We start from the raw sequence: 11,237 nt of genomic DNA on the forward strand, positions 1-11,237 counted from the left end.
CTGTGGCCAGGCCACGCGCAGCTGCCCGACGCACACGGTGCTGGCCCTTCAGGATTTTTTACTCCTTGATCGGTCCTGATGGCCTTGTCTTTCATCTTCCCTCCCCCGTGCTTCTGAACCACGAAACCCCAACCAGACACCCTTGAAAGCACGGCGATGTGGTCTGAAATATGCCGATAATTAGCGCAACGAAACCCAGGAGGAATTTCTTTAAAATCCTCTCCGCTGTTGAATTTGATAAACCAGATAAAAGCATCTTTATCCTCGAAATAAACTTACCTCCCCTACCCTGAAAAGCTATCTGAAAATGAGAACCGCTTTCTTTCTACAACCATGTTTCTACCCCCAAATGCCAGTGTCCACCGCCCCCCCCATTAAGCACACCGATTCCCACAAGCCAGAGCCAGGGAGTAGGAGGGCCTTGAGGTGACCGTGTTGGGCTGGGGGGACTCGGGGAGGTGATTCGGTCGTAAGAGTGGGGCCCTCGTGAATGGGATTACTGCCCTGAAACAAGACACCCCGGGGAGCTCCTTTGCCCTCTGCACTGTGTGAGGACACAGGGAGCAGACAGCCCTCTCGGGACACGGCCTCTGCTGGCAGCATGACCTCGGACCCCAGACCCCAGAACTAGCTGCCAAGCCACCCGGGCTGTGGTGCTTTGTGATGGCCGCTCAAAAGGCCTAAGAGATCTGCCCACAGTCCAGAGAGGATTTTGAAAAAACATTTCAAAGTTCCTATTTGTATGGAAGGAAACAACATAACCAAGTTCTGTACTTTCCATTCAGAATAAAAGGGTTCAAATATGTGGTTGGGGAGATTTTAGGAACAGAACCCCGAGTGCCCCGGGGTGCCTCCCGCAGCTGTGTGTGAGCGAGACGGAGAGAGGACAGGGAGGGCGACCCGGGTGCCACAGAGCGCCCCACAGCGCCAGGGCCGCAGGAGGAAACCCGGAGGTACAGCGTGCTGGTCCTCCCAGGGCTGAGACCTCCGGACGACTGCCTTTTCTCCCCCTGCCCGTCCGTCCAGATGGGGGCGCGCCATCATCTGTGGACGAAGCCCCTGCCCCTGGGCCTTGGCGCCGTGGGGCTGACCCTGGGAAGAGCGGGTGCAGGCCACTCCATCAGCACAGAGCGGCCTCCTCACTCTAGGAGTGACCCTTTCTGCCATAACGCCCTCGCCTCCACCCCCACCAGGATGTGCCCTGCTTGAGAACCGTCTCCTCCCGCCGTCACACCACGCCTCTACCTCATTTTGCCCAGCACCCCCCTCACTTTATCCACGAGGAAACAGAAACTAAGCAGGGGGGTGGGGGGAGGGGGGGCTGTGGGAGCTGTCACCCCCTCTCCCCTTCCTGCCTGCCACCGCCCCCACCCGGGCCCCCGGGGCCAGTCCTACCTTCGTGGTCTGATAATGCTTCCTAGCAGTTGCAGCCAGTGAGGAAAATTCTCTGGCGATCAGGTTTTCCATCGTGAGAAGATTGGTGCTCAGGTGTTTGCAAAGCCACATCGCCTAAAGAAAGGAAGAAGACAAGGACATTGTCGTGAAAGCTGGATGGGGGGACTCCATTCAAATGCCCAGGTCCTTCCACGTTCTACTAGAAACGGCCGGAAGCATAATGATTTCTGGCGGGAAGGAGGCCACCACGGGGGGACAAGCCCATAAGGTCCCTCCCAGCCCAAGAATGCCGCTTCAGTGCTCTCTGTTCTCCCAGCAGCCAGTGATCCCTAGAAAACCGAAGGACGGGCCATGTCTGTAGCTCCCTTGGCATCCCTGTCCCAGTTCTGTGGGCCTCAGAAGGTTTACAACAGGAAATGCAGGGACAGGACCTAAATATGGGTCACGATCATACTCACTCATTGTTCCTTAGATCGGGACATGACCTAGTCTAGCCAAATGAGTGTTTCGTCCATTGATGGCTATATATACTCTATATGGATAAATGCCTTTCCCGGAATAAGAATGCAATAAAATGTTCTCAATGCCAAGATTATACTGATGACCATTTCAGCATCAGGAGGAGTCAGAAGGCCCTGAAGTCCCCCAGGGCAAGTATGAACCTTAATTCTCTCTGTTGCTTGTACCGGGAGATGTCAGTGATGAAAGCCTTTTAGGGCTCTGTCTGGATTTTACTGTGTGTCATCTTCCTGCAAAATTAGAGTCTGTGTGTCCCCAGGTAGCGGTCAGAGGCAGGAACAGCGAATTCACCAAAAGGCTTGTAGCTCAAACACCAGCCACGTGCTGTGGGCCCTGACCTCACCAGGAGGCGAAGTGGGTTGCCCCAGCCAAGTTGGGCCTTGATGAGCAAAGCCATCTTCGTCTGCGGAATTCTACCCAGCAAATTTGCCAGAGGTCAGAACGGGGTGAGCATGGTGGGTCCAGAGTGCTGAATGTCTCAAAGACAAAGGCCCTTTGCCAAAGAAGACCCCTCACCCTGAGCGACCTGACTCAGCCTTAACATGGCTTGGGAGACTGCCCGTCTAGTGCAGAGGCCACCAGCCCAGCAGCGGCTCCTCCAGGCTCCGGGGGCAGGGGTGGGGGTGCCTTTCCCGGGAGATTCTGATCAGGCAGGTCTGGAGGGGAATCTGGAAGCGGCTTCTCCCAAAGCACCTGTTATTGCTTGCGACTGTCAGACTTGGGAGCAGTTTTCTAGCAGTGAAACAGCAGATAGGAGTGAAACCTGGCAGCCTGATCCTGAGGGGCACAGTAGAAAAACCACAGATAGACCAACAAGCAGAAGGCTAGAGGGATGGGCATATGGGCAGACAGAGAGACAGACAGACACTAGGATAGAAATGATGCCAGAGCTTAGCAGACGCGGGTCGGCTTGGGTGAGGCTCAGCCATTCGAGTTCCTCCTCCAGGAAAAGAAAGTGTCAGCTCAGCAAGGACCAGTTCGCTTAGTCCACTAGCCAGGCTTTTAAGACAGAGTTCGGGGTGCCTGGGTGGCTCAGTTCTTAAGCCTCTGCCTTCAGCTCAGGTCATAATCCCAGGGTCCTGGGATCAAGTCCCGCATCGGGCTCCCTGCTCGGCGGGAAGCCTGCATCTCCCTCTCCCGCTCCCCCTGCTCCTGTTCCCTCTCTATCTCTGTGTCAAATAGATAAATAAAATCTTAAAAAAAAATAAAGAATAGAAGACAGAGTTCCATCTCAGATGGCAGCCACTGTCCCAAGCACTGACACGGGGTTTAAGATCAAAACCGCAGACAGGAGGAGGTGGACCCGTCAGGACTGGGGCTGTCTCCAAGCAAAGACAAGGAACGGTGGGGTGGGAGGAGGTGTTTGCTGCACCTTTAAAGTCGAGAGAGTATCCTCAAAGCACATGTGGCCAAATGAGAAATTCTGTAAAATCTGGGATTCGGGGGTCTGAGTGTCTATGGTGCAGTTTCCATGCCTTTTGGACTGAACTTTCATAATTAAAACCTTAAGAGTGACTCTCAAGAGTCCGTGTCAAAAGTCTCTCGACTCTGGTCCACTTCTAGAAGAAATGTGTTCGAAGGACGTAAAACTAAGGGTGTGCAGAACGGTGTCAGCGGCCTGAGAACGCCCTGGAGGGCACATCCCAGCGGCTGAGACAGCGCTCCTCCCTGGCTGGCCGGGGAGCGGGGAGCGATGCCCTCGTGTCCTCTGCTTTCCAGGGTTTCTGCCAGCGCCATGCCGCGTCTCGTGATGAGAAAGTAAGTTAAGAAGCAGGAGAGGAGAAGGAGGAAGAAAAGCTCGGTGGTGTTGAAAACCCGCTGAGGGGCAGCCTCATTCCAGCCCCGCAGGTAAATGAGATATTACGGTATTACGACACTTAATATGATTCACTTACTATGGTTGTTTTCCCCGAGGCGGGTGGACCTAATATCACGATCTTCGGCACTGTGGGAGAGAAAGATTTGAATGTCACCGCCCGCAATGACAGAGCAACCTCGGGGGGCGGTGCCGCGGTGCTCCGACGCATTCATTTCTTTCCTCCCCCGGATTTCATTTTCTGCCAGTGACAGGGTCGTTTGTAACGCAGGGGCTCCGAGATGCTCACACCAGCGAGCGAACTCTCTCTGTTTAGAGAGGAAAGTGATCACTGAGATGGTTTATTTTTCTGTCTCCAAGGGGACATGGACACGGTAACTTGTTTGCCAAACTAATAAATATCGAGAACAACTGGGATTTCAAACACCATAAAGCATTTTAAACAGGGACTTTGTCTTGGGGACACGCTCTCAAATAAAGCTGTATTTTATGTAAATCCACCTTCCAAGCTTTTATATATATATATGTATATACATATATATATATATATATATATATTTATGCCTTTTTATTTAGCAAATTGTATTCCCCATCATTTTACAGAGGGAAATAATGGGAAAAAGCCTGGAGTGTATGGGCCAGATTTATAAAACCCCAGATAGGCAAAGTCTTTGTTTTCAAATGTGGGCATTTCTATGCAAATGGCTTGCTTCAGTGGGAGGCTGGAGGCTCGGGAAGGTTGTTGGCCCCCCAGAATTCCTAAAGCGGCTCCCGGACAACGAGTCGGTGTTGGCCGTGTTGGCCCACTGGACGACCAGACCAGCATCCTTGCAAAAGCACCGGAAGGCATGTGTTCTTGGGTCCAAACAGGAATCAGAACGTGGTGTCTGGACAGATGAATCCATGCGGATTCCTCCGAGTACCACCGGACTGAGCCACCCCTCCACCCCCTGCACCCCTAAATGTGGGAGCCAGGAACATGGAACAGACATTGGGAAAGCAAACCTGTCCCCTCACCACTATTGGCCTGACCCCTGAGCCAAGAGGACGACGAACCGGTGTATACTCCGACTCATTTGAGCCTCGGATGGCCACATGCAGAGCCCATTCCTGCCAGGCCACCAGAAGGGCACCTTGTCTATGCAGGGGACGAGGGACACGCATGACCTTTTAGTTCGGAAGTGGACACAGAGAAGGAGCTAGTTTGGGCCATGATTTAATCATCAGCACACCGATGACCCACCCAGGCTTTTGTCCAGATTCACAGCACCTTCTCGCTTTCAGGGAAAATATGGAGGTTCAGATGACCCACTGACTCGCTCCTGGAGCACCTCGTCCTTGCTCGGCGCCAGGAGGGACGCTGCCGAGCGAAGCAGGACGGAGCGTGGGTAACTGCGTTAGACGGGAACCGACCGGAGGAAGCGGCCATCCCCCGTGCCCGTCCCTGACCGGGGAACTGCTCTCTGAACATGACAGCCTGGACACATGTCATGGTTCTCACTGCTTCTTTGGTTTTTATGTGTCCCCAACTAATTGCTTTAGAGCACTGTTGTTTCCTACGTTTCTAAACACTTATAAACCTGGTCCATAGTCCCGATGATGTGTGAACTCGCTTCTTAGAAGCCCCAGATCCTTCCTGTTGGTGGTGATGTGAATCAGGGATGCAGGGGCAGGAGGGCTCTGGACAAGGCAGCACCAGGGGCATCTCGTCAAGCCCAGGCTCCCGGACTAATGTTGCCACACTCCAGCTTGGCAACCCCCTGCACGCTCATTCCTCTTCAAGGCAGGCTCGGCTGGTGCTCCCCGCCCTTCCCAGACGGTGGACACAGCTTCCAGTATCCTGCGGGCTAGAGCCATGGGGGACTGGTCTGGCTCCCGTGCCCTTTGCCCAGAAGCCTCTCTGGGACTCAAGCCACAGGTCTCTGCTCAAGCTCCTCAAAGCTCGGGCCTGCGGAGCCTGAAGAGAAGGGGAATGAGCTGGGGGACAAGAACATTTGGGGAATGAGCTGACTCCCAAGCCAGGCGTCCATCTCCACAAAGTCATGGGGCTCCCGGGCTGCTGAGGAAACCCTCCCCTTCTGGACTCTAGTAAGTGGCACCCAAATTGCACACATCTATGAAAATGCTTTAAAAGGGGAACATCCACGGCCTTTCTCCCCACCTAATTTCTCACACACATTTATGTGATTAATTTCAGTTTCTTAAAATCTAACACCTTGGAACTCCGGCTCTGCTCATGAGTAATTATTTATAAACAGTGTCATAAAAGGCTGCTTGACTGCCAGGAGTAATCAACTTCTTCAAACCACTTCAAAGGAAATCAAAAAACCTTTCCATCCACAGATCCTTTTGAGGTTTAACTAGGAGCATGATTTAAAATTCACAAGAAAACCCTTAGGTATTGGAGCTCTAATACACAGCTTTCTTGGACAAACGTTTGATAAAAAACGCAACATACCATTATATACACCATCACCTGCTTTAATATTGCCCAGGGCTACTGTAAATGCTCACTTTGTACTAAATCTGCTTTTCTCGAGGCGAAGGGGCTGCCAGCCCCGTGCTGGGGGCTCCCCTCACTGCCTCCTGTGCAAGCTCACCGGCATGAGTCTGGAGCCTTCGCTCCCTCTACACCAGCCACCGGCCGCGGGAACCTCTGCCCACACCACACCATGCCCAGTAAGCAGAAGAGCTGAGCGCCAGCTTCCAGTAAACATAGGCCCCTGCATGGCTGGAAGGAGGCAAGACCACCTCACTCACCGGCCCAGGGCACTGGAAATGCTCACTGGACGTCAGAAGGCCTCCCCTTGTCCACTGTCCTCTTCCAGAACACACGAGAGCGGAGTTAGACGGCTCTCGGCTTCCCCCACTCCAAGAAAACTCGGGAAAGCTCTTCTGCCCAGCCTCCGCGCATTCCCCCACGTTTTGCTTCCCTTGTTGGCAGAAGCCTGGGTGTGGGAAGCAGGGGGAACCCACAGGTGTCCCTCTCTGCTCTTCATTTAGTGGTTGGGACTCAAGCAAAAAGGGCAAGGATGTTCTAACATTCAGAAGAGCGGCCAGCCTAAGGCCTGGGAGAGGCAGCGGAGGGCTGCGGGAACAAATCAAGCCCCCAAAACCGTGGTTCCTGGGATCCAATACCTCTGCTCCCTGGGAGAGTATCAGGCCCAAAACCCTGCGTCCAGCCTCTTGAGGAGAGTAGGAGGCCGGCCCCGGCCAGAGTCAGATGGGGCGCGTCTGCGTTCCTGGCGCTGCTTAGGAGCAACAGGACAGGGTAGTGTGGACAAGGAATCAAGGCTCCGAGGCAGGTGGCCTCGGCAAGCGTGATGAGTGATGGAGGGGTGCTGAGGACGGTGGAAGGGGGTGAAGGCAGAGGGGAGGCAGCAGAGGTGGCGGTCAGGCCAGCCCCGAGCCCACGACAAGAAGGTGCTGGTGAGGCGGGCAGGCTGATGACTGGGTCTGCACGCAGAGGAGCGCGACGGAGGTATAGTGAGAACCGGCCTCAAATTTCAGCTCCTGAACTTCCCGCGGGGGCGCTGATGAGGTTTGGGGCTCGGCATTGGTGCACACGGGGCCCCGGTACGTGGACCCAAAAGCGGAATGTTTCAAATGAGCAGGAGGAAGCGGCCCCTGCGCCCCTCCCCGCAGGCAGGCTCCGGGACCCGCCGGCACCCCGCCGACCTGCAGCCCCGTACCCGAGCACAGCCGGTGTACGAGCCAGGACACTGCCATCTGCGGCAGGACCGCCGGGAAGGAACGCAGCCACCTTGCACCCCTGTGCCGGGTAATAAACAGCCCATCAGAGAACAGAGGCCTCTTAGGGGTGTCTCTGTGGGGCACAGTCACCCCACCAGGAACACAAGGAGGCCAGGTGGACAGCTTGAGAAAGTGGTTCTCCCGGCCCTCCGTGCTCCTGGCTCCACACCCACCTGGGGCAAGCGGGCTCACAGCCAACGCCAATTCTCGAGTCTCCCTGACCAGAGGCTCAGGAAGGCGGGCACGGCTGTGCTCTCGGTGAGCCTCTGCTTCAGGTGGCTGAAATGGCCCTGGTCCCCGAGCAGCCCCTCTGATGCTCAAAAGCCAAGCCTGAGACAGGTCAGGATCGGGGGGCGGGGCATGCCGAAAAGGCCAGCTGTGCCCAGGGCACCTGCAGGCCGGGGGTCTCCTCCCTCTCACCCTTTCTTTGCAGCTGTTTTTAAACTGCTCAGCGTCCACTCTCATCTTAGGTGTGCAAACCCCACCACGGGGCATCTCAGGCCTCTGCCCCGTTCAGCTGCGCCAAGTGCTAATTTCACGGGTATGCTGGTATCTCCTTCAAAGCGGCCAGAGCGCCAATGAAAGAAACATCAAAGCTCCCAGCCACCCGTTCTCCCCGACAGCTCACACGGGACGGGAATGAGCCTCCCTCCACTTGGCAAATCAACCGTGGAATGGAGCGCCCCCCACTCTGCTCCCTGGTCCTGAGCGCTGGCTTTGGGTCCAGCCGACCAGCACTTGGACGGACATCTGGGGGAGCTCTGGCACTCCCTAAGGGCACCAGTCATGAGACCATCAGGAAGACCCAAGTGCGGCCTGTCCAGGTAGCCCAGAAACCAAATTTACACCTGACAAGTGAAGTCATCACAGAGCTTAAACCCAACAGGCGAGATCAGATGGGACCCACGAAAGCATTAATAATTGATTCCATGGGCCGTTTGGAGGTTTTCGTTTTAATAACTTGGCAAGAGAATTTTTAAGCTGTGCCCCCCCCAAAGAAATGCAGGCATTTTTCAATCAGCCACCACCCCAAGTTGTCAAAACCCCTCCCCACTCTGCCCAGCCCCGCCCCCCTCAGACACAGGGAGGATGGAGTGGTTCGTAGCTGTCAAGCAGGAGGAGGGGGAGGGGGAGGAGGCCCAATGGCTCACCATTATCGTTGTCCTGTTGCAAGTGCTTGATCATGAATGGGATGGGGTCCTTGGGCTGGTGGATCAGGAGTTGCTCCAGCATGTTCTGTGGGCACAGGGCAGACATCCAGGTGGTTAACAGCTGCATGGGCATCCAGATCCCCAGGCTCAGGCTCAGGCCGCCCAGAATCCTGGTTGCTACCAATATGGGCTATGGGGCCTGATTTCTCCACCACATCCACCAAACCTGCCTTGAACTTGGGATCCCGCCCCTGTTCCAGGTGCCATCTGCTTGGGTCCCCATGAGCAGAGGCATGACGGAAGGGCCGTAGGGTATCGCCAGGCAGACACGTGGAAGGACTGCACCCCAGCCTCCAAACAGGCGGGCCCACTCTCCCCTCTGTCCATCTGTGCTGCCCAGACCAGCCTTCTCTCAGTTCTTGTGATGCACCATGTTCGTGTGCTCCTCAGAGCCTTAGCAAATGTTCCCTCAGCTTAGAACACTTGTCCCCCTGAGTCCTCCAGTCTCCATGAAAACACACCTTTCTGATCACACTCACTAGATAAATCCTGTCACATGCTCCTGCAGCCCCTGTGTGTCCCCGTTATTGCCTCACCCTTGTCCCGGTGCTGGGCACACTCACAGTAGGTGCCCAAAGCCGATGTCTGCTGGGGCGCATGGCCACCACTGCTACCCGTGTCCTTCCGGGGTGGGAGAGAATATTTACCAGCCTGGGCTCTAAACAGTCCTGGGATAGTCTGGCCATTTAATTCCAAGGAAAAGCACCTTGCACGGTTCCAGAACAAGAGGCACAGAAAGAACTGGAAGGTAATAGGATCTGCGCTGGTGCAGTAAGAAACTTCCTTTAGGGACATGAGAAGTCCTAGTTCCCCTCTGCACCTCACCAGCCAGTCCCTTCCCTTCCCCAAGCCTTGGCTTCCCCAGCTGCTGGAAGGTCCAGCTGGCCCAGGCCTCTAGTCGGCTCTCACTGTGGAGACAGGGTGAGATGATTCTAGGTGGTTCACCGAGGAGTGGTTTTATTTCACTATTAAACAGTTGTGTATCGAATGTGTATCAGGGAACCTCAGATATCAAGGATATTGCTTAGCAGGAAGTAAAACAGGTTAACTCTTTTTCAATGGGTTGATTTCAAGAAACGACTGCGTGAAAGTGGGATTGTGGTGGTGGTTCTGTGAATCGATACACGTGGTAACACGTCCTAGAACCGTGCACACACAACAGCGTAAGAAGGGCAGGTAAGCACGGAGGAGATCCAGTTAAGGACTCCATCTGCTGAACTGTCTCGTACAACTGTGAATGCCGAGGAGTGAGGCTCCATGGTCTTCGCAGGCGGCACTGGGGAAGGGTACCTCAGAACTCTGTACTATCTTTCTAACATCCCCTGGGTCTGAAATTATTTGAAAATAAAAAGTGTAAACCCCACGGAGGGAGCACGCACAGATGACTAAGGACTCGACATCCTGGAGCGAAAGCGCCTGCGGACTGCTCCACCCCACCAGCAGGAGACACCGCGCCCCTGGGGAGCTGCTCAGCCTGCCTGTGGCCGTTGTCTTAGACAAGCTGCTTGGTTTCAGAGAACTCTCTCTCCCTCCCTCTGCCAGTTAACACTTCCCAAAGGAAGCCTGTGGTTGCTGGAGACACGGTGATGGTCTGTCTGAGCTCTGCTCTCACATGTGCGGGTCAGAGGCTCAAAGAGCACGGGTGACCCCTCTGGGGATAGGCTGTATCTGGAGGAGCAAATGCTCTGGAAACTGGGCCCCCGCTTCCCTTTGGCCCTCACAACGTCGGAGGGACAGACCTTTCAGTGCAGCTCCCGAAAGCCTTTGCTGGGAGGTGCCGAAGGGCCACCAGAAGAAGCGGGGCTTTGCCAAAGTGCACCCAGGGCCAGAGGGCCCAGTGGAGTCAGACGCCCAGCAGGAGAGGTTGGAAGCGGCGGGAACTCCTGGCCCTGATGAAGACGGGCCACGTGCGAAATGCTGCTGTCCCGGGAGGCAGCCGTCTCGGGGACGGCGATGTCACCTTGAGCCCGGACACTCCGCAGCTCAGAAACCACCACTGCAGACAGGCTGGGGACTGTCAGTGCGGGAGGGGCCCCCCGAAGACCAGCTCCTGCAACCTGGCATTGCACCGCTGCCGAACGGAGAAGCGAATGGGACTTGGTCCAGGCCATGGAGCGGCCGGCCCGGAGCCGGGACCCAATGCTGGCCGGGTGGCCCGCCCCCTTCCCCCGTCCTGGGTCCGCAGGTTAGGGGCAAGGGCGTCCTCCGACCGAGTCACCCCTCGGGGCCCGGCGGTACAGGAGTGGGACGCCCCTCCGCGGCGGGGTCGCCGCCGCGCACCCCGCTCTCGCGACGGAGGCTCCCGGCCGGCGCCCGGGGCCGCGACAGGACGGGGCTGCCCCGGTCACCTGCATCAGCTCGAAGACGTGGTACGTCTCCCCGTACTGGGGCATTTCCGGGGGTATGTGGTGCGGGGCGGTGGTCGCGTCCATGCCGCCCGGCCGCGGGCCCGCTCCCTGGAGACCGCGTCGCTAGGGCCGGCGCGCCGCCGCGTCATCAGTCCGCGCCCGCTCCCTGGAGACCGCGTCGCTAGGGCCGCCGCG

General features: G+C 56.2%; 1 protein-coding gene across 2 annotated transcripts in view; it reads right to left on the reverse strand.

Annotated features, from left to right (window-relative positions):
- Positions 1–11,226, reverse strand: part of AK8 (adenylate kinase 8) — a 117,419-nt gene extending 106,193 nt beyond the window's left edge. Inside the window, exons 1-4 of one of the 2 annotated variants that reach the window (XM_082696132.1) lie at positions 11,043–11,226; positions 8,635–8,719; positions 3,810–3,859; positions 1,396–1,509 (exon numbers count right to left, since the gene is read on the reverse strand). In XM_082696132.1, the coding sequence (XP_082552258.1) occupies positions 1,396–1,509; positions 3,810–3,859; positions 8,635–8,719; positions 11,043–11,126 (333 nt within the window). In that variant the 5' untranslated portion in view covers positions 11,127–11,226. Of the gene's footprint in view, positions 1–1,395; positions 1,510–3,809; positions 3,860–8,634; positions 8,720–10,433; positions 11,014–11,042 lie in introns of those variants that run through there. The other variant, XM_082696133.1, reaches the window with a different exon arrangement.
- Positions 11,227–11,237: the final 11 nt, after the last annotated feature.

Source organism: Mustela nivalis, assembly GCF_964662115.1.
Source record: "Mustela nivalis genome assembly, chromosome: 13".
Lineage (NCBI taxonomy): Eukaryota > Metazoa > Chordata > Mammalia > Carnivora > Mustelidae > Mustela > Mustela nivalis.